The sequence below is a fragment of the Actinia tenebrosa genome, unplaced genomic scaffold (assembly GCF_029948245.1).
Source record: "Actinia tenebrosa isolate PJP-AT-01 unplaced genomic scaffold, QUT_ActTen_1.0 PGA_scaffold0__85_contigs__length_37466705, whole genome shotgun sequence".
NCBI lineage: Eukaryota > Metazoa > Cnidaria > Anthozoa > Actiniaria > Actiniidae > Actinia > Actinia tenebrosa.
In genome coordinates, this window is record NW_028292569.1 from 5,737,379 (window position 1) to 5,759,477 (window position 22,099).

The 22,099-nt window shown below is 36.8% G+C and overlaps 3 protein-coding genes across 3 annotated transcripts; 2 read left to right on the top strand and 1 right to left on the bottom strand.

The window, feature by feature from the left end:
• The first annotated feature begins 418 nt into the window (after positions 1-418).
• On the top strand, positions 419-20,314 carry LOC116293922 (SID1 transmembrane family member 1). The gene is made up of 27 exons (XM_031701424.2): positions 419-688; positions 1,265-1,386; positions 2,041-2,199; positions 3,098-3,143; positions 3,242-3,340; positions 3,793-3,876; positions 4,600-4,723; positions 5,634-5,699; positions 6,574-6,667; positions 7,147-7,220; positions 8,510-8,593; positions 8,924-9,081; positions 9,535-9,608; positions 9,694-9,760; positions 9,851-9,924; positions 10,442-10,516; positions 10,836-10,884; positions 11,420-11,462; positions 12,267-12,341; positions 12,781-12,917; positions 13,658-13,760; positions 14,667-14,734; positions 15,220-15,266; positions 17,856-17,961; positions 18,377-18,487; positions 18,917-19,030; positions 19,708-20,314. The coding sequence occupies exons 1-27, from the start codon at positions 494-496 to the stop codon at positions 19,768-19,770; spliced, it is 2,511 nt and encodes an 836-aa protein (XP_031557284.2). The 5' UTR covers positions 419-493; the 3' UTR covers positions 19,771-20,314.
• Positions 15,022-15,955, bottom strand: LOC116293924 (histone H2B, gonadal). Its single transcript, XM_031701428.2, has one exon. The coding sequence runs from the start codon at positions 15,896-15,898 to the stop codon at positions 15,533-15,535; it is 366 nt and encodes a 121-aa protein (XP_031557288.2). The 5' UTR covers positions 15,899-15,955; the 3' UTR covers positions 15,022-15,532.
• LOC116293923 (histone H2A) lies at positions 16,184-16,918 on the top strand. The gene has a single exon (XM_031701427.2). It carries the CDS (start codon positions 16,274-16,276, stop codon positions 16,646-16,648), a length of 375 nt encoding a protein of 124 aa, XP_031557287.1. The 5' UTR covers positions 16,184-16,273; the 3' UTR covers positions 16,649-16,918.
• Positions 20,315-22,099: the final 1,785 nt, after the last annotated feature.

Below are 22,099 nucleotides of genomic sequence, written 5' to 3' on the forward strand. Positions count from 1 at the left end.
ATCACAGGGATCCTGCTCGGTGAGGAGATATTTCTAGCAGGTTATTAAGAAAAATAAATGAGAAAGACCAATTTTTTACCAATAAAATTGAAAGAATTAAAATAAGAAAAAAAACAGGTAAAGAAAGAAGCTAATGAGGGGAATGGAAGGATGAAAGGGAAAATAAAAAGAGGGAATGGAGGAAAGTAGGAAGCCATTGTTAAGTGGCCCTAATGCTATGCGCTGTTTTTTTCTTAAATTGTCATTGTTTTTGTTTTGCATTCGAAATGTACTTTAGTGAGTGAAAAAAAAAAAGGTCCTGAATGAAAATGTCCTTGTCGATTGGGACTCCTGTATATGGTTAGCTGCGAGAGCCTGAGTCGAGCTAAATAAAAATGCAAAATGGCGCAGGAACGAAAACAATAATTTTGAGATTTTAAAATTTATTTTTCTTTCTTTATAGAAATTTTCTAAGCATATATAATCTTTTATACGATTATAGTAGAACTTCACAATGGATTTACTTTTCCAAACAGGTTTTAGCTGGGGTATTTTTCTGTTATTTTTAGCCTTGGGTTTAGAGGTTTCCTTCGTCAAAGGTGTTCATCTCCATTACATGAAGAAATCCTTCAATGAAACTGTCTATGGAAACGTTTCTAAGGATTTCGACAACCTGTGGAAGTATGAGTATACACGTTCAAATACAACGGTAACTAAAGCACATGGTAAAATTAGTGTGAATTTTTACAAAACGCCATATACATATTTTAATGTGTCTTGCACAGACTGATGCCTTCAGCTCATTCATTTTGTCGTGTTTACACAAGCTTTTATTTCGAATTAAGCTTACTGTAACTTAATTTAATAATCGTAATTATTCAAATTTATTGAAATATCTTGGCGGGCTATTGCAATTTTTTTGAAGTGTTTGTATTTTTTATTTTCTCCAGATAAAGAACTTACGTAGAGCTTATAGAGCTGACTTTTCATACGAATTCTTATGTGACGTGTAAGAGTGGCAAAAAACATAGTTACAGAAGTAGAGTGGGAAAAAACTTGAATAGCCAGGGCTAGAAACCACAGAGCAACCTTGGAAGAGGAAACTAGATTTAAAATGTATATATAACTTGTATAGTATGTATAAGACTAAAAATTGGGGATTGAAACTTGTAAATTTAGTGGGAGTATACTTTTCCCAACCCCTCCCCCCTGAGTAAAAATAGAGAGAGGGGTAAAGTATAAACTTGCTTATTTAAATGCAACCCCATTATCGTGTTTAACAAAGGTTCAGGCTGTAAGATTGGATATTTCAAGTGTAGATGCCTTGGCAAGTAATCCAGTGGTGCTGGTAGCAAGGTTGCAGAAGGGAGTTTTGTCTTGGTCATTACCAACATTGTCAGAGGATGGGTAAGGATGTATATATATTGGCATAGGTTTTAGGTAGGTGGGTGAGACGGGGGGGGGGGGGGGGGGGGGCAAACCCATGGGATGTTAACATTTTTAGAGTTAAACAAGGTTCAATTTTCCTGGATGAGGAATCTAGGTCAATCTAATCTGTTCATTAAATAATTCATTAGGCCACATGAGGGGTAGGGGGGAATGGGAAAATGGGAAAACATTAGGTCCAAGCTAAACAGGTCTATCAACATCAAGAATAGTCAAGGACTTGAGTCAAAAGATTTTAAAATAAGATACCCAATAATTGATTTTCCTAGGGGTGTGGTAATAAATCTCTTTTGGGGGATGAAAATCTTTCTTACATCCTACAGTTTTTACTAAACTCATAGTAATATTGGTCTTGCACATTCTGCCTTAGATCTAGATGTTTCTTTTCTCATCTTGTAATAAGTAAGAAGCAAGGGCTTGCTTGTCATCCTGTGTTCTATGTCTAGTACATATAGTACCTATACTTTCTCCATCTGTGCACCTAAGCTTTGGAACATGTTGCCTCATAACATAAGAAATGCAAATACAGTATCTCCGTTTAAGTCTCGTCTCAAGACATATTTTTGTTTAAGTTATAGTTATTAAGCATACGCTTGTTACTGTTTTTATCCCTAGGACTAAATACCTCTATTCTAGTCGTACCTTGTGCCCAAAGCTGGAGAGCAATGCCACCTTAAATCAGCGACAGTATTTCCATGTTCATGTGGCTACAGCATCTCCTACTCTAGTTAAATATAAGATGAAAGCCTACTTCCTTACAGATTTTGAAATGAGGTAAAGTATACCTTGAAAGGATGAATATACTATAAATGATTATATACTAAAACCAACACCTGGTTGGCTCGAGGGGTTGAGAATCGCACTTTCATGCATGAGGTTGTGGGTTCAAGCCCCAGTAGGACCAACACTCAGTGTCTTAGAATAACCTACTTTGTAATTACATCTATGAATGATAAGACTTTCAAGTGGCTTGGATAACCACTTTTAAATGGCAGTCCCATCTCACCATAGTTAATGGAGCAGAATGGTTAGGAAACCTATTGTTCTATGTTTTTGTTCGTCTTTATCTATTGTTATATGATGTTGACAGTGCACAGTGAAGGAAAAGTTTCTCCATTTGTTCACAGTATTAGGGAATATAGAAGTTTTTTACCCTTAAAAATCGTTCTAAAATATGTATTATTTGTTAATTAATCCTATATGATTAATATTAATTGTTTATTGAAAATGAAATTGCCCTTTTTAATGCTTTCTTATTTATATCATCTAGTAACTTAACTGTATCTGCATAGAAATATTTATTCACATGGTTTTTGGTCATTGAATGAAAGTTTTTACTTTCAAAATGTTCATACATGAAAATAATAAGGAAATGAGTATTTTCAGCCATACTTGCTTTGGTTCATTTGCACCGTCAGTAACACGTGATGGTACAATTCAACATCAAAGGCAAAACAATATGGAGTTTCCAAACCATTCCACTCCATTGACTATGATCTCAGCACACTTCATAATAATTACTAACCAATATCAGAGTGATGTGAAACAACCACTTAGAATGTGAAGAAAGCCTTGCAGTGACAACCCTCAGTGCCTACATCTTGTACTTACTACCTCTCATAATTCATCATTAATTCATAATAAAGACCGTGTTTTTCATGTTTGATTTAAGGTTGGGACCAGCTGTTGAATTCAGTGTGAATCCTGCTGCACCCATGGTATATTTTATTCTGTTGCAAAATATTATATTTTTAGTTATCAATGGAATAAAAAATGCAATCTTCTAGAACTTATATTTTACTCTTTTTTTTTTCAGTACAAAGTCTTCAATTTTCCAGACGGTGTAGATACTGTACGAATAGTTGCATCATCAACATCAGAATACTGTGCAATATTATCAATACAGAACACTCAGGTAATTCTTTAATAGTATAGTCCCCCCTTATTTATTTATTCATTTTTCGAAATGATTTTTTTCAAAATTTCCAAATGGAAAGATGGTAGTCCTAAGGAAAATTTTAGCATTTTTATTTTGAAACGAAAACTGTACTGAAATGAAGGTAAAATGAGTATAAATAAGGATATAATAGGATATAAAGTAGAGGTTTTTTTGAGATGGGTTATCTATTATCCAAGGGGTTACTTATGAGGTGCACCTCACCCGTGTATAGTACCTTGAATATCATATTATTTTATTGAAAGCAATATAATTACAAATTATATCTCAATGCAATATATTAACCATTATACGAGAAGAAAAAAAACCAAATTGAAATAGTGCATTAGGGGTTCAGTTTACATTTTAATGAAAAAATAAATTTACCATATTACATTATTCAACTTTACTTTAAATATGCTTTGTTGCAGTGCCCTGTATATGACCTGGCCAGAAACGTAGAATTTACTGGCTATTTTCAAACCATGACAAGGAAAGCTGCTATCACTATCCAGGTTAGACTTTCTGAAAGTCTGCAGTCCCTTTTTTTAATGGGCTCCACTGAGGATTATTTCATTTCTGTTTCACACCAAATTTACCAACAGGTTTTTTGATCAGTGAATAAAGTGTGAAATGGGAATAGAATCTGTGCAACAGAAAAAAAGTTGTCTATTTGAGATGAGGTGGTGGTAGTGGTGTTTGTCTTAAGCAATCATATTAGTATATGTAATAGGACTCCATGCTTTCTTAATTGGACGAGTAAAATTCCGAGGACTGCCAAAATTGGATGAGGCTGTAGGCCGAGTCCAATAATTTGGCAGTCAGAGGAATTTTTCGAGTCTAATTATTTCTTGTTTGGGGAGCATGAAATCCCATTACCTATTAATTATTATATAGCTGTCTAATTAACCCCATATCAACAAGACCTGTCCAATTAAGAAAATAATTGGACAGTTACCTATATGGGGTTAATGAGAAGCTGTATAATTATATATTTAATAATGTACAGATTTTAAAAGATAAATGTTTATACCGTTAAATGCATTAAGAGGGTCAATGTGTCTGATATATTCTGGGATCTGCTGCACATACAGAGAAAGCTTTATCTCTAAACATTTTTGTGTTAGACGTGGGGACCCAGATGTCCAGTTGTTCAGACCAAGATGTTTTAGGATTGATTTTTGAAGAAAGTTATTGAATTGTCTGGCATTTTTTTCAAATTGTTGTTCTGATAACAGAGAAAAGAGATGAGCCAGTTTTATATAGTTGCTATGGTAAAATCAACGGACACTGAATGTGAGACAGGCTACAGAACAGCAAACCCCATTTCACCCCAAGACAACCAGGCAAAAGGCTTTAAAGGTATTATTTTATATATAAATCATGATGTTTTGGATACAGTGGTGTCAGGGGCGTAACCAGGGATCTTGCAGGGAGGGTGCACAGGGAACGGAAATGGAACTATTACAGAACCAAAATGAAGTTGCAGAACCAAAAACAAGAACAAAAATGAAAATGATATTGGAGGACCAAATTGAAAATTGCAGAACAAAAAAAAAAAAAAAAAAAAAAAAAAAATTGCAGAACCTAAAACAAAAAGGAGCAATAATGGGTGAGTGATATGCAATTTTAAAGCAAATGGAGATAGGTGAGCGTACCTTAAGCTTTTATGGGGGGTGCATGTGCACCCTGTGCTCTGGGTGTGGTGTTTAATGAAGACTATGAAGGATATCACTAGTTAGCTGAAACATGTTTTATCAAAGCTATCCGTTTAATCCAAAATCCTTGACATTTGTTATCGTGTTAAAATGGGAAAGCCTCAAAGATTGCAACTCCTCTGCATGATTAGGTTGCTGAAGTAGAAAATGATCCTATTTTGAACAGTGACAATGCCTGCAATATTAAACACAATGATGCACCATGTTTCTCTAGCCATAGTAACAGCACAAGCTTCCTGGGAATGAGAAACATAATGGGATTAAAGGATAATGGAACTCAACTGTTTCTCATTACCAAGAAAGCTAGTGCTGTAACTGTGGCTATGGACAGTGTTTTTAATATTACAGGCAATGTCGCTAAAGTAGGATCATTTTTACTACAGAAGTAGTGGCTCACAAAATCAACTTCCTGCAATATACTGCATTCAATGTTGTAACCTGTGTCCATAGCTTAATACTATATACCGACTAAAAAATAAAAAAATAAATTTAAGATATTTTAAATGGTAAAAATGAAGTGTTTCTAATTACTTGCTTTTCCGTTTTACATTCAGAGCAACCATCTGTTGTAATTGCTCGCACAAAATTCATAACTATCAAAATTGAACATGTTCTCTCAGGTATGTTAAGCTATATATTAGAGCCTGAAACTCAAGTACATTTGTTTATTGATTATTAGGTATGCACATCCATTGCCCTTTATAGCATGGACATACTAACTGGGACTGCTTAAACAAAATTTATACCATAAAGACTTTAGCCAATAAGAAGAGAGCAGAATCAATATCATTTTGAACTCAGCCAATCACAAACTCTAATTTCCAGTGAGTTGTTGATGATATCTCAGTGTTTTCCAGATATCTAGCCTTTGTTGCTTGCTCTTGATTGGTTCAAGTTTGACTTAAGTTTGATTCCCCTTTGCACGACATCCCTTTGCACTCTATGTCGTGATTGGTTTTGGTCACATATAACTTGTCCTCTGGGTATAAAAGGGAGGTGTGGATATATATTCTAGGAAGTGTACACATGAACACTAAACACGTGAGAGTAGACCATCCCCTGTTTCCCATTTTTTCATTCCCTTGAATATATTTCTTTCTTTACCAGTAATGCATGAGAGGTATTAATAATTTGTCCTTTAAAATATAAACTATTTAATGGGACTCCATTCAATGTTTCCCATTTTTCATTCCCTTGAATATTATTTCTTTCTTTACCAGTAATGCTTGAGATTATTAATTTGTCTTTTGGGTATAAATTATTTATATAGTGAATGATCATTGGGAAAGTAGACTGATATGACAGATTGCCCTGTTTTGTCTTCTGACCATACGTCATTCCCTCGAATAAAATCATTTTTTAATCTATATATATTTTTTAGTATCAGCTAGTTGTATTGCTTTATTATGATTCCGGGAAAGTCTAGAGTTATACACTGGTGTTAGCTCTTGTTATATTTAATTAATATCATATTTCTGCCTTCTTTTTTTTCAGCCAAGGATTACATCACAGCCATAGTGTTTCCAATCTTTGTGTTTGGTTTGTTTTATGTTATTACTTTCTGTTCCATCGTTGCAATTTGGTGCAAGTAAGTACAAATTACAATAGGGTTAAATAAAAATTCATATTTTGTAATATTATTTGGGAAGCACAGGTGGCGTAGCCTTGTGAGTGTTCACCTCTCATCAATGTGACCTGAGTTCGAGTCCCACCGGGTTCGGTGTTGTATGTGAGTAGAGTTGTTTGTTGGTTCTCTCCTGTGCTTTGAGGGCTTTCCAGGTTTGCCGCTTTTCCTCCCTCTGAAAAAATCAACTCCTAAATTCCAATTCTATCACGGAATGAGGGCCACAGGTTTGTTACCCACTGGCTGTTAAGTGCTACCCTTGTGAAAAGAGGACGTATTTTTAATTATACCATTAGTTGATTTTCAGGAACATTTGGTTATTTCCAGGAATTATAAAATGCCTGATACAGATACTTTTTTTCTGAATTTAGACAGTGATACCATTAACTGCCATCAGTATTATTATTTCTTTGAGTTAATATTTTTACTTTTTTTAAAAAAAGACAAAAAGGGTTACCAGGAAGAAGTTTCTTAGCTATTTTAATGCCCAAGAAAGCACCTTCAACAGAAGATGAAGGTAAAAACATCCATCAAGCTAAACCTGAATAAAGAGCATATCAGTAATCCTTGTGTAGTTACAGAAAATATCTATACCCACCATGGATGGAACTTGTAAAATGACCCCACTACCCCCAGGAACTTCCAATTTTCTACCATACAAATTCTGTAATTTTGTTCTTTCTCTGACCCACTCCAGAATTTCTAATTCCCTTCATGGGTGGGGTATGGATATTTTTGGGAACAACAAATTAGCATATTCAGAGGTGGTTCAGACTTGCACCCAGTCATCACTCACTCGTACTTTTTCAAGTCACTCACTCATGCTCTTTCACGCTTTTTTAATGTGTGCGGTGGCTTTTGGTGGCTTTTCTCTTCCGTCTTTCCCTTGATGCACCGGGAACTCACTAAGTCCTTCCCATCAACCACAGTGTGAGATCAATAAGACAAGAGAAGCGACTGGGTACAAGTCTGGCGGTGGTTCGTTGGGTTCCATGAAAGGTCATGAAACCCACTCTTAGTGAGATCTTGTGAAGCTGATCATGTTCTTTACATTCAGTTGTCAACAGAATTGGAACCCCTAATATTGTGAAGCTGATCACACCAGTTTTTTCTGTGTGCCAGCCATTTTGGAACCCCCATTTTAGGATCCTGGATCTGCTGCCAGTCATGATTTCTTAAAGCCCATCCATTTTGTACAGGAGGGGTGGGGCAGTAGAATTTATGGGAGTCTTTACAAAAAGATATAAAGTCTGAAAAAACAAACAGAATAAGAAAGGGGGCTTTGAAACATATTTCAGTGTTATGTGAGAGGTCTAAAGCATAATTAACTTGTTTCACAACTAAAAAAGAGTGGACAGTGGAGACCAAAATCAACTATTTGGTGACCATTTTACTTTGACCTAATGCCAGGCACTTTCCTGAAAATTTAATTTCGAGCTATCAGTGATGTTAAAGACATAGAAAACAAGCGTGCATGCTATGTTGAGTCATACAAGCACGTGGTAAATTGCGTGAGTCAGAGAGAAGTGCTAAGAGGAGCATGAGCAGTAGGCAAGTGTTTCTTGGCACTTCTTGAGGGCTCACGCAATTTCCCAAGTGCTTGCATTACTCAACATAGCACGAGCAGGGGGAGTTTAAAAATAACATAATAAACAAACAAAACATTGCGCGTGTAGCTGACGTCATTTCCTCACGATCTATTTTGAGTTATATAAAACAGTAATTGACCAATCAGAGCGCGCGTTATATCTTATTTTATAATGTATTTTTGTCCATAAAATCTCACCTTTCCTAATGGATCTATAGATGAAAATGAAAGCTTATCACCACTGGTGGAAGCAAGATCCTTGACATCAGGATCTAGATTCAAGTACGGATCTGTTCAAAAAGGTATGAATTTTAATGTCTTAGAATAATTGAATTATCTGCTTTGAAAACTTTCCCTAAATCTTCTGTTTTATGTACAGTTCTTACTGGTATCTTGGATTTTTACTGCATTATTATTATCTATTGCATAGTAAAATACAAATAGACTACAAATTTTTGTACCAGACAGCATTACAACTATTTCTGTGATTGAGGCAACTTGCAAAGGTTCTGTCTGTGAAAAATTACTAGCTTGAACAATGTCAATTCACTAAACAAATCGAGCTGCAACACCTAAGAATTTGCCATGCCCAAAGTGCTAACCTAAGGTCTTTTGATATGTATAATTTCCAGAATTGAATGAAACCCCTGAGGTACGAGATCAAAACAGAGAAATGAGAGAGCATGCATATGATAGTGAGAGCCTCCCAGAGCCATCAACGGAACATATTGAAAAAGATTATGATATGCTTCATGATCTTGAACATGAAAAGGATATCTATAGACTCAGGGTAAGGACTTGAAAAAATTACAAAATAACTGTTATGAATCCCTCATTCCGATTGGTTGGAATAGACCTTCAATTGGCTCAGATGGCCATGTCAATGGCGGTGCTGTCCCTAATGGACTAAAGATGAGGACCATGAGTTTATAATTTGAATTACAGTCAATTTTTATCCTCTATAAAATAAAGATGATTTGTTTATATTTATTTAGTGCACAGCAACTTCTTGTTGTTGTGTTTCTCCCAACATTCTCTTATACCCTCACATGCTATAAATGCACTTAGCATGTGCACATCCCCACAGGGTCGATGCACATGTTGTGTTTTGTAAGGGGCGCTTATTAGAAGAGGGGCGCCTTGTAGAAAACAGCTCCAAAGGGGGCTCTATAATAGGAGATATACAGTATTTTTAAGAAGGCAAGAGAGTGATAATTGAATGAGGGATGATCTTGTCTTCCAGACATTTGTTACTGTGGCAGACATGTCGAAGAAAAATCGCAAGCAGTTAAAAAAGAAGTACAAACTTTACCACTGGTCAGTAATGCTGTTGCCATAGTAACTGTCATTTGTCGTTGTTGCTTTTGTCGTAGTTATTAATAAATACTTTCTTTTTTTACAGGAATTTGATAGTCATCTCAGTATTTTACACTCTTCCTGTTCTCCAACTTGTGATTACATACCAGAACGTTAGTACACTATACTTGGCGGGCTTATAACTTTTGTTGGAGTTTGTATTTTTACACTTCCTTTTTTCTTCGTATTTCTTTGTCTTTTAGGTCTTGAGAAGCAGTGGTGATGAAGATATTTGCTATTATAATTTCCTCTGTGCCCATCCAGCTGGACTGCTGAGGTTAGGACTAGAGTATTCATCCTTAATTACTCTACCCTGTTACTCTACCCTGTTATGCTACCCTGTTATGCTACCCTGTTAGCGAAAACCCTCTTCCAAAACTCTGCTTTCAGGGTAAACCTTAAGTGTAGATCCGGGGGGTGGATTTGGTGGCTAGCCATCCTTCTTGGAGATCGAAAATAAGGTTTTGAAAATAATAGGAATAACATGCCTGGGCAGATCTAGGATTTTGGGTAGAGGGATCACAATCGAGGAAATGTACCTTTTTAACAATTAACATTTTTTAATGTTTCAATTCAATTCCAAGCTAGTAGGGGGGGGGGGGGTCATTGGCACCTCGTGACCATCCTTTGGATCCACCCCTGTAATAAAAAATAAGGCAAAATCTGAAAAGGAAATGCCTTTCTAGGTAAATGGTACCCCACCCCCCCCTGTAAAATTGTTTTGGATTGACCATTGTTCAGTGTTCTCCTTGTTATGGAGGAAACCTTGTTTATATTATTTCTCTTGTTTTCAGTGCCTTCAACAACGTGTACAGCAACATTGGATATATTTTGCTTGGAATTTTGTTCTTTTTCATTGTCCTTAGAAGGTACAAAGCAAAGGAAAGAAAAGATGATTTGAGAGTTATTGACATTTGGATAGTGGTATAGTGAGGAGGTTGCCTCCCCCTCCCCCCCACCCCCTCCACACCGTTTTTTTACTAGACCTGTAAAAAATATGGTGGAAAAGTAAAAAAAATGAAAAGTGTATGCATTTGTATTGGCTGGAAACTGGTACCTTAAGAAACTCCTCCCTTCTGACCAAGACCTTGACAACACCCCTGCATTTGGATTTGGAAAAGGGGAAGATTGAATGTATCCAATGAACTTTTGAATTCTATTAAACTGGTTCTATTTGAATTCTTTCAGAGATCGACTTCACAAGCAAGCTATTGCTTCAAAGGACATACAAGAGAAGGTGAGCTTTGATTTTTCATTTCATTCATGCAAGGCATAATAATAATAACAGTAATAACCTTTGTCTTTTTTTAACAAGAATCAACAATTATATGGTATTCTTTGGGTGTTGCAACAAGATATTAAGCTAAGGACACACAGGCAACATTCCGCACAGTGTTGCAGGCAATATATATGTAATTTGTTGCACGCATTGTTGCTGAAGTAGAAAATGAACCTACTTCAGCAACATTGCTTGCAATCAAAATGTTTATATAGAGAAAAGTCTAGGTAGAGGGTTCCCCTGATTGTGTCCTTGCTATTAGAGTGTGTATTGCTAGTATTAGTGCTATTACTCTGGTAACTGTGGGTTTTCTTTGGGTTCTCCCGTTTCCTCCCTCCATAAAAATCAACTTGTGAATTGAGCATTGCATGCAAAAAGCATTGAATGTAGTGGTAGTGTGTATGAGTGAAAAAGTGTTCCCAATAAGTGCCAAAGCGTACAACGACTTGACACTTAAATAAAGATTTTTAATGAACTGACTTTTCCTCTTCAGTCGTGTGGTATTCCAAAACACTATGAACTCTTTTATGCCATGGGTAAGTTATTTAGAATAGAGTTTGTTTGAGAAAATGGTTTATGTCCAGTGAATGCTTTCAAAGATAATAATCAAATAATAATCAACTTTATTTAGAAAGGGTGACATGTGACAGCTGCAACTTTAATTGCAATGATAATTTTGTGGCCCTCTATGTATGTTTCTGAATGAGATGGGACACCCATTTTATGTGATTATCTAAGTCAAAGGGCAAAGGTCTAACCATTTGCAGATATTTTTAAGAGCAACTATAAAAATATATAAACTATAGAAAGATGGAAATATCAGTGGTAATGTGACAATAACGTCACCCTGAACATTATCGTACTAATGGGTTGTTGGTGACAGGGCAGAAAAATGGTTTTTGGCCCTTCTCTCTAAGGACAGCTTTACATATTTAAGCTCAATATTTTGTAAACACGTTCTTTTGGAGCCAAATAGCAAAATATAAAATGCGACCAAAGTTTATTGAATGCGTATTTGAGATATAAAGCCATGTACTTTGGGAGAGGTGATACTTCGATCAGCAGAAAAACCAACATTTTCATGAATACTAATAAGTAGATTTACTTTAATTTGACAAAATTTCGTCACAAGTTTACTGCAGCAGTGACACAAATGAAATGCTTAAAAAATTTGGAGCATTAAACTCAGTTAAATAAAAAAATCGTGAAAGTAGCAGGGTTGTTGTTTTTCTGCCCTGTTGTTGTAGGTTAGGTTGTAGGACCATTTTGAAGTTAGCTTTACAGCCACTGTCCTCATGGTTTCACTAATGATATTTCTAAACTTTTCATTTCTTCTTTAGCCATGGCACTTGTGATGGAAGGAGTACTTAGTGCTTGTTATCATGTTTGTCCCAACAATTCTAATTTCCAGTTTGGTAAGCCATTTTGCTTTAATTCGCTTATCTTTGACATAATATCATAAGATTTCTAAATGCTTCAACAATTACATATTTAATACATATTTTACACCAAATTGAGAAAAATGTTGTCAGGTTGTAAAGGTTATAAATTATTGAAGCTAAGATTGAGGGGTGTTCTGGTTAGTCGATATCCTTTGCATTTGGAGAGTGCTTGAATTTTCTAGATACATGCATTGAGTGAAAAACTGCTTTGTTCAGTAACTTGAATAACGTTTGACAGCTGCAAAAAAGTAATATGCATAATTTACTCTTAATATTCATAATATTAGCCTCATTTACTGTTTACCCAGAATACCTCTTGGTTTTAGATGTGGCGATTGAACCTTTTTTAACCCGACAAGCTCTTTCAATTTGGTGTATGCAGATATTTATTTGTGATTTTTGTTTATGATAGATACGTCATTCATGTATATCATTGCATGTCTGGGAATGGTCAAAGTTTACCAAACGAGACACCCTGATATTGTCAGCAGTGCACACAGAGTGTATGTCTTGTTTGCTGGCATTATCCTTATTGCTGTCGTTGGAGTGGTAAGTTCCAGTTATTCTTACACATACTACTCTGCTTACAGGGATACTCGCAGTGGTAATATTTTTTCTGCAACTGCAATATTTTTTTTTACTAAATTTTGATTTGCTCTGTAAATTAGCTGTGACATGACTTAGATTACCCTAGGCATTTGTAGGGCTAAAATCCAAGTCATGTATTGTGATGAATTTGAGAATTTTAAGCTCCCTCGCCTTGAGAATTTATAACCTAGACCCCAAATGCCTCTCATGATTTCCAGCTGCTCCTGCCTCATAACCACCTGGACCCAGTTGTATGAAGGTTGGATAGCGCTATTCAATGGATAAATCTTATCCAGTCGATAAATTTATTGGATAACAGCATCGACTTATCTACTGGATAAGAATTTATCCATCGGATAGCACTATTCACCCTTCATAAAACAGTAGTAAAAAATTCCTGGATCAGCTTTTTGCACATCTTACCTAAGCAAATCTTTGGCTGTTATTTCATAGCATGGGACAATCACAACAGAGCCCTAAGCTCCATACTTTTCAGGGATGAAAGACCAATGATGAAATTAGTATTTAAAAGTTGTGGGGGAGTAAAGCAGAGAAAAACCCTCAATCTAATAGTACTAAATTATGCTAATTCTAATGTTTAATCACCTCCTTGGTTTAACATCATATAGTGCAAAGTAATTGCATGCTTTTAGTGTTTGTACTTGTTTTAATCTTTTTATTATGGTCTTTCTTATTCCCAGTTGTTTAGTTCCACTTTGTTTTGGTCTGTGTTTTGTGTCATCCATATTACGATATCCTTATATTTGAGCTCCCAGTTGTACTACATGGGAAGACTTAAATTTGGTAAGTTTTAAATGAGACATCTAATTAGCCATTTTTGAAATGAGCAACCAACTTGCCTCCTTTTTGGGAGGGGACTTGCAGAGCTAAGAATAAGGGCTGGTCAAATTAGTTTTACAGGGGTGGCGGAAGCGGGGGGGCTGGGGGGGCACTGGCCCCCCCACTAGATTTTTTGGGGGGGCCTGGCCCTCCCAGAATGTAATGCCTCTCACAAAAAAAAAAACGCATGAGATTTGGTTATGATTACCATTATTTATTATTTTGATATTACATAATTTTCTGTATCTAAAAAATATACGATATATGTAGTGACGACTTGCATCATTTTTGTGTCTCTCAGCACAATTGCAAGTGGTTTAATGCGCGCAAAATGTTACTGATTGAAATATCACACATACACGTTTGTAATCAAGCTAAACAGGGAGGGGGGGGGGGGGGGGGTCATTTCAAGGTACCGTGAAATATTGGAGTGCCCCCCCAAAATTTTTCAGCTTCCGCCGCCCCTGTTTTAATAGCTTGGTCATACCTTGGAACTTATTCTCAAGGGAATGACGCATGGTCCCTAAATGGCAGGTCAAACCTGGGTTGCCTTGGTGAGAGGTGAGCGCTCTTACTGCTATACCATCCATGCTTCCTATAAACTGATTTCAAGATGCTGAAAAATGCGTCTTTCTTACCCACAAATGCCACTCACTGAATTAACAAGAATGTGATGATTTTGGAGGAAGCATGCAACATGCGAAATTGCTAGCTCCACATTGAAATAGGGTTTGTCAATCACCACTAATCAGTCAGTACCTTTCAAATTTTTGATTGATGGCAGTGAAAAACCAAACTTCAGCATGCAGCTCATAGCTAATGACTTTGCATGGTTATGAAAATAGCAGTTAACAATTTTCAATTTGGCAGAATCTGGTATGTTGACAAGACTGTTGTTTTTCCTGAGATATGACTGCTGTGCTTGTCCTGCTTACAGGGTAAGTTTTCAACACCCAGCACTTAGGTGTGAATCAGATTAAGGGAGAGGGGCCTGAAAACTTCAGCATCATTTTGGGTGCTTTCTATTAAGTTGCTTAGGGGCCAGTTTGGGGTGCATTGGTATAGATCTAAGAACTGATGCATACCATTTCAGAACTGGCAACTTGGACCAATTGGTTTAACTTAATGAAAAGCACCCTGTTACTCACCAAAATGAAAGGGGAGAAGGGGTGCATAACCTTGGGCCCACCCTTAAACCTGTCCATGACAATAAACATGTTAAGACTAAATGTTAAAAGAACCTTTATTTCCTGCTCTTCTTATTCTGTACAAATAAATGATCTTGCATTTAAACAATTATTGCTTCAAGTTGAGGTATTGGGGTCAATAATACGAAATGTATAGGAACTGTCCCAAATGCAACAATTGTTTTAATGCAATAAAGTGTTATTAAACTCTACTATTGCTACTTATATTTTTCCAGGACAGAATGTTGCTTTTGATCATAGCAAATGCTGTCAACTGGATGTTGTAAGTACTTCATAACGATTTAATTTGTAACATTTTCATTGTATCAGTTTTGTATAACATTTTAAAACCACGAACTGTAACTGTTTGTATTGAATTTTGGAATATAACATTGTACAAAATGATAACATTACTGGAAATGGTATGGGATCCAGCGAACGAATTGGGTTCCTTCATCAAGTAGCTGATTTGCAAGCCATCTGACGGGGCCTGACAAATCTTAACTATTTTTATGGTATTTTCAACGGGAGTAAAGTTTGTCTGGATCTTTACTTGCTGCTGGTGTACTTAGTGACAGCCTTCGTTCCTTCACTTACTGCGTGCTTCGCCAGTTCACCAGGAAGTAGTAATCGAACAGCTGTTTGGATCTCTCGGGAGGTTATGGTTGATTTCTTGTTATAGTGTGCTAATCGCGACGCCTCTGTTGCCATACGTTCGAATATATCGTTCACAAACGAATTCATTATGATCATGGCTTTGCTTGAGATACCGGTATCAGGGTGAACTTGTTTTAGAACCTTGTAAATGTATATAGCGTAGCTTTCCTTTCTCTTTCTAGATCTCTTCTTAGTGCCCGTTATGGCAGCTTTTTTCCCAGCTTTCTTCTCGCCTTTCTTTGCAACTTTAGCGGGCATGATGGGACTTTATGCGTTTATAGATAATTATGAAAGTGAAAAAATTCTGGCATAGTAATTGAAACGACTCGCTATTTATCTGATCAAAACAACCGGATCAATTGATATGCGGATCGAAAATACTCCATTGTCATTGGTGAATAATGAAACTTACTTCAAAGGAAACAGCTTAAAACAGGTATATAATAAATATGACATGACGTATACGGGTTTTGGATCAGACGAAACTGAATTTTGTGATTCAATTGGTGGGTTTAGATCCGACGCTACGTCATACCTTATATAAGTATCAAAACAAGAGCCCAAAACAAGCACGTCCTTTTAAAAGATTTTAAAAGAATCTTAAAAATATTTCAAATCAAGTTGTATAAAAAAATGTCTGGTCGTGGTAAAGGAAAGGCAAAGGGAACCAAATCGAAGACTCGATCTTCGCGTGCCGGACTTCAATTCCCTGTTGGTCGTATTCATCGCCTTCTTCGTAAGGGGAACTACGCTAGTCGCGTTGGTGCTGGCGCTCCAGTGTATATGGCCGCAGTGCTTGAATATCTGAGCGCAGAAATCCTCGAGTTGGCTGGAAATGCGGCTCGTGATAACAAGAAAAGCAGAATAATCCCCCGACACTTGCAGTTAGCCGTGAGAAACGACGAAGAGTTGAATAAGTTACTTGGTGGTGTGACGATCGCGCAAGGAGGCGTACTGCCGAACATCCAAGCTGTCCTTCTACCCAAAAAAACTGAGAAGAAGAGTTAGACGGTCTCTTAAACAGTAAATTAAAAATGTTTCTTTTAGGAATCGCAAAGGATAATAACAATCATGATCTCTGCTTTTAAAAATGCTCAAATATATTATTGTGAAAACGAAAGGCAATGATATTCATTTGAAACATGTATATATTTCATTTTTTGCCACAGGTATCCCACTATTAGGCATTGCAAATTGTGTTGTATGCAGTAACTTGTTACACATATATAGTAGTATTTCGTGAATGATGTATTGTCATATTAAACTAATTTTGTCATATTTGTATTGGTATTTGTGACTAATTTCAGCTTTATTGTGAGATGTTAAAATTATTTCACTTGTTTTTAAAAAAAATTACTTTTGAAGTAAAAACAAAACAGTATTAGCCTGCGTAGTCTAGTCCTGTATTAATACCTAACTGAATATACTAATGTTTTCTTCATAATTTAATGAATTTACCGTAGAGTGCATACTAGATTGCAAACAATTAATCGGTGAAACACTAATTACTAAATAGTACAAAATAGTGCTAGTGAAACAATAAAAAACAATGGAATTTGCATGAAATTGTGCTATTTAGTGTTACTAAAGTTTCACGGTTATATTGTTTGCACTCTATATCCCTGAAAGATTTAACTAACGAAATTGTAGGAATTAGTGCTAAGGTTTGTAGGTCAGTACTGTCTACTGAACTTACTAACAAAACTTTTATGGGTGTATGGTACGCCCTCTAGCATATCTTTCCTTGAATTGACATGGAGGTTGAGACTGTTGAAATCTACAAACACAAATGCATAGTCACAATAGTTTTGTAAAGATCTTAACTATTCTTGTAATGGGGTGCAACCACATGACTCAAAATCCCTTGAGATATATATAACAATGAAACAGCAGCTGTGTTGAGAAATACTTTGTTGAAATATTAACCAATATGGCTCTTATGACCTAACATGCAACCAAAAATAACCCTGTCTCAAAGATCAAACTAAATAGTACAAAGCTTTACAAAGTTTTGACAATATCACACAATTTTGCAAATCAAATATTGCTTGTATTACTACCATGTGCACCAAAAAAAGGTTGCAAATAGTAGAAAGGATGTAATTTGCAGCACTACAATGTAATATTTTGATACCTGTACTCTGGCCCCTTAAAGTTCGAGAACATTTTATGGCCTAAAAGTATTAATAAGTACATAACTCTTTTCATTGTTTAGTGCTATTTGTGGTGTTGTGTACGAGCCAAAAGACTTTGCAACATATATGCTTGCTATATTAATTGTCAATGGTCTTCTCTATGTGGGGTTCTATGTCATCATGAAGGTATGATAAGTTTGTATAATAAGCTAACAGAGGAGGATTATACTACTGCCACTAATTATATCAATACTATAGCATTTAATGAAGAGATGTTCAACTAATTTTGCAATTAAAAGTAGCCAGTTGTAGGATCATACTAAACCTGAAAGTACTCCAGTTATTTGACAAGTACCTTTAAATTTCTTGAAGAATTTAGAAAATAGATAACGCTAAGGTATGACACTAAGGTATATAGTAATAAGTGTTTCACGGATTTACTGTGGTCACTCTAATATCTTAGCTTACGAGTATTCACCTTCCCACACCTTCCCTCATCCTTCATTCCACAGCCCTTTTCTTCTCTCCAATCCCCCACCCTACTGGGCCAATACGCACGCTATCTTCTTACGTTCTAACATTCTTTATGCTATATTTATAGATCAGGAACAAGGAACATATTCTCGTACTACCTTGTGTAGTTTCTGTTCTCTCTCTTGTCTGTTGGATTCTTGCGTTAATTTTTTTCTTCCAAGAGTTGACCTCATGGCAGGTAAAATTCCGTAATTTTCAATTTTTCATAAATATTTTTTTATAGTATATATACATAGCAGAATTCTTATTGCAGCTTATGTCACATTAACGGTATACATACTGGATTAAACTACCATAACCAAAACCACAGGACTAATTACTGTTCATGTTCCCTAAAACAGTATTTCCCTCAACCTGTGATCAAACTCTTCACTTTATATAGGGGTTGTTTTAAGGGTTGGAAACATGGGATAAGATTTTTATTGGTTTTATAGGGTTCTAGATAGGTGTCCCCAATTAGTTTATTTAAATAAGCTAGAACGACATGACACAGTAATAAAGTTTATTATTATTATTATTATTATTATCCGGTACATTCAAATTTAAACTTAGTGACCAGGTATCATACAGTCGTACTAAAGTATAGTTTTTCTTTTACTCTCTCTAGAAAAGCCCCGCAAAGTCACGTGAAGGTAACAGAGAGTGCCGATTACTTGGCTTCTACGATGACCACGACATTTGGCACTTGCTTTCGGCTTCTGCCTTATTTTTCTCATTCCTGGTAAGCATTGCATGCTGGTCTTTCTTGTCTTTATATTCTGAGGGAAAGAAAGTGACGTCACTTTAAGCAGCGGACACACCGGGCAACACTGCATGCAACATTGGGCGCAAACAGACAAGCGACAACATTGCGCTCAATATTGCAGTCGTTGTTGCTGAAGTAAGATCGGCGTTTGCTAGAAATTTCCCGGGGGGGGGGGGGGGGTAACCCCTATATATGGACTATACAAGGATGATCCGCTGAATAGGGTAAGGTTTTTTTCGAGCTTCTTGTCATAAACAGGGTATGCAATTTCACTCAAGTTCCAAGTTCTTCCTGAGTTGCCTGTCATATTCAGGGCTTCTACTTTCATATTGACCGAAACTGGTTTTTATGGTCGTCAAAAAAACAATACAAATTTGACTTTTTTTATTATAAACAGGGTACCCCTTTCAGAATGCCAGCGGAACACCCCTACCCAAATTCCCCCCGGGGGAAATTTCGTTGTGTGATATGGCCAGCGACATAAGCATAAGCATAAGGATCACAGCGTTCAGTTCGTTTTAAAGCTTGTGCTTATTCTTATGCTTATGTCACTGAATATCCCAGTGAGGGCGTAGACTCGACTCTTACGTTTGTGCTTGTGTGTTAATGAGGACCAAAGCTTTAGACTGACCTGTTTTTACCTGATTCCACAGGCTGTGCTGACAATTGATGATGACCTAGAAGACGTACCGAGAAAGAGAATCCCTGCATTCTAGTTACATCTAGTAGACCTGCTACTTTTACTTGATTCTGTAGGGGTGTGCTGACAATTGATGATGACCTAGAAGACGTACCGAGAAAGAGAATCCCTGCATTCTAGTTACATCTAGTAGACCTGCTACTTTTACTTGATTCTGTAGGGGTGTGCTGACAATTGATGATGACCTAGATGAAGACATACCGAGATAGAGAAATCCTGCGTTCTAGTTGCATTCAGTATAAATCAGTAGACTTGGCAGCTGACTCCCAAAAAAGAAATTTGAATTTGAATTTAAATTTGCGTCTCAAAAGACGAAAGCTTCTTTTTGATTACTAGACATTGGTAAAAACAAACCTCGTACATGCATAAATGAATAAGAAAAAGAGGATGAGAGAATCTAAAGATTTAGGATATGAATTTCCCGTTTAAGAAAAGAGAAAGCATATTTTTCAAAAATTATATTCAAGATAGCGAGGTAAATTTTCTACGTTAACATTTTCGAAATATATTTTAAGACTATGGGAGAGAAAATAGAAAATTAAATATCTTATTACTTATTATCTTATTGAAACAGACAATGCTCAGGTCTCTTCGCCCCCCCCCTCCCCCCTCCCCCCTCCCCCCTCCCCCCTCCCCCCTCCCTCCCTCCCTCCCTCCCTCTACCCGCTCTGCGCGTCCAAATGATCAATTCTGTACCATTATCGTGCCGTTCTACAGTCAAGAAACTGGTCTAATAAGGGACCAGTCATTATTTAAGTCGGAGGGGGGCTGGAGGAGAAAATGGGGGGCCCTCAAATTTTTTTCAGTGGGTCTTTCCCCCCCCTTCCGACTTAAATAATGAAGATATCTAGGACTAGCAAACCCTTTTAGTCTCGTAAACCAAATTTAAAAACTCAATGCGGGTATCTAAGATAACTGTTGGAACTAAAGTCAAAACAACGACTTAAATTTCCGTCATTGAAAGATTGGTATTTTCCCCTTTTATCATGAATGGCTTAGGCCAAAGAAGCTTTGCAATCAACTAGGTTAATGCCCAGCCAATAAAAAATCCCACACACCTTACTGTCACGGTCACGGCACGAAACATCCGTTACGTGTTTTTTTCTCTTGTTCCGTTCCATCGTATCGTAATGATCGGGAGAGGAAACGCAGCGAGCCGAGGAGGTCCTGGAAATCGACCAGACAAACGGAAATTACAAGGCCAGAAACGAAATCATGTATGTTTATTGAAATTGATTGTATCGGTACACAATACAATAGTTTTTCCAGGATTTGCTTTAAGAAATGATGTAATGAATACTCGATCATATGACGAACGGATGTCCAAGCCAAATGGTGCCAGGGGCCCCACGCAGATGGATCAGCGGGGAAGTCTAGATCTCTCAAGTGGCACAGGAAATTCTTTTTGTCATTCCACTCCGACTTACCAAGTTAGATTGGCCATGGAGTGGAATAAAAAACTGTATTTAGACATATCAGTGGAAAAGCTACGAAGGGCCAAATATTGAGTTGTGGTGTTTCTAAACTACAAAAGCCAAGAAGGACCACAGTACCATGCGTTTGCCACCTCGAAGGGAAAAAAAACATTAGATGTACGCTCATATTCTGAGTGCAGCCGCTTTCACGGGCCTCTCTTTCCTGCGTGAATTGACTGTGTGCAGCCGCTCTTATCCCTCCCCACCTGTAGGGAAAAACGCAAAAACATGTTTCCCTGTAAGCTACTATATTGAGAGATAGATATTGCGACTTGGTCCGCTGAAAAATGTCTTAACTAGAGCTATATTTTGATATTCAAAGGTTGAATGCTTTTACGAGCGTTTTTATTGGATTGTGTGTTTTCAATACATGTACCGCGAGGGCCACAGTATGAGATTGTGAATGTTAACGTTCGTCTGGTCAAACCACAGTTATTTAGAAGAGGGATAAAATGCCATAGAACTCCACATGATACCGCGAGACTCTTCTTCTTTCTTTTCTTTTCTCTTGCTGCTTTTATCTTTATTTGCTTGGTATCTATGTCTCGGCCTTAGCTGCACGTTTTCTATCCATACCCTACGCTTTCCTTTGCTCGAAAAAGAGTGCAATTGATGTCATCCACAACGGCGTCTCTTTATATTACTTGCCTGTCGTCTTAACGAGCGTTTGAAAAGCGATTAGGAATTTCATTTCCACTCACTCGTGCCTTGTATTTACAGATGGTGTCATTTACGGAACAAAGCCATTACATAAGCTAAATCGTTTCTTCTCATTATCGCTTTGATTAGTATGCAAATTGAGATGGTCTATGAAATGGGAGCATTGCTTTTATGAATGGGACAATGCAAAGTGGGCCGCTCCCAACCGGG

What these genes read in the sequence shown, in the direction of transcription:
- LOC116293922 (XM_031701424.2), top strand. Translation starts at nt 494, where the DNA reads ATGGATTTACTTTTCCAAACAGGTTTTAGCTGGGGTATTTTTCTGTTA. An exon ending in ATCGTTGCAATTTGGTGCAA is followed by an intron (nt 6,668 to 7,146) that starts GTAAGTACAAAT and finishes TTTTAAAAAAAG; the next exon opens with ACAAAAAGGGTTACCAGGAA. An exon ending in CATCCAGCTGGACTGCTGAG is followed by an intron (nt 9,925 to 10,441) that starts GTTAGGACTAGA and finishes TCTTGTTTTCAG; the next exon opens with TGCCTTCAACAACGTGTACA.
- LOC116293924 (XM_031701428.2), bottom strand. Translation starts at nt 15,898, where the DNA reads ATGCCCGCTAAAGTTGCAAAGAAAGGCGAGAAGAAAGCTGGGAAAAAA.
- LOC116293923 (XM_031701427.2), top strand. Translation starts at nt 16,274, where the DNA reads ATGTCTGGTCGTGGTAAAGGAAAGGCAAAGGGAACCAAATCGAAGACT.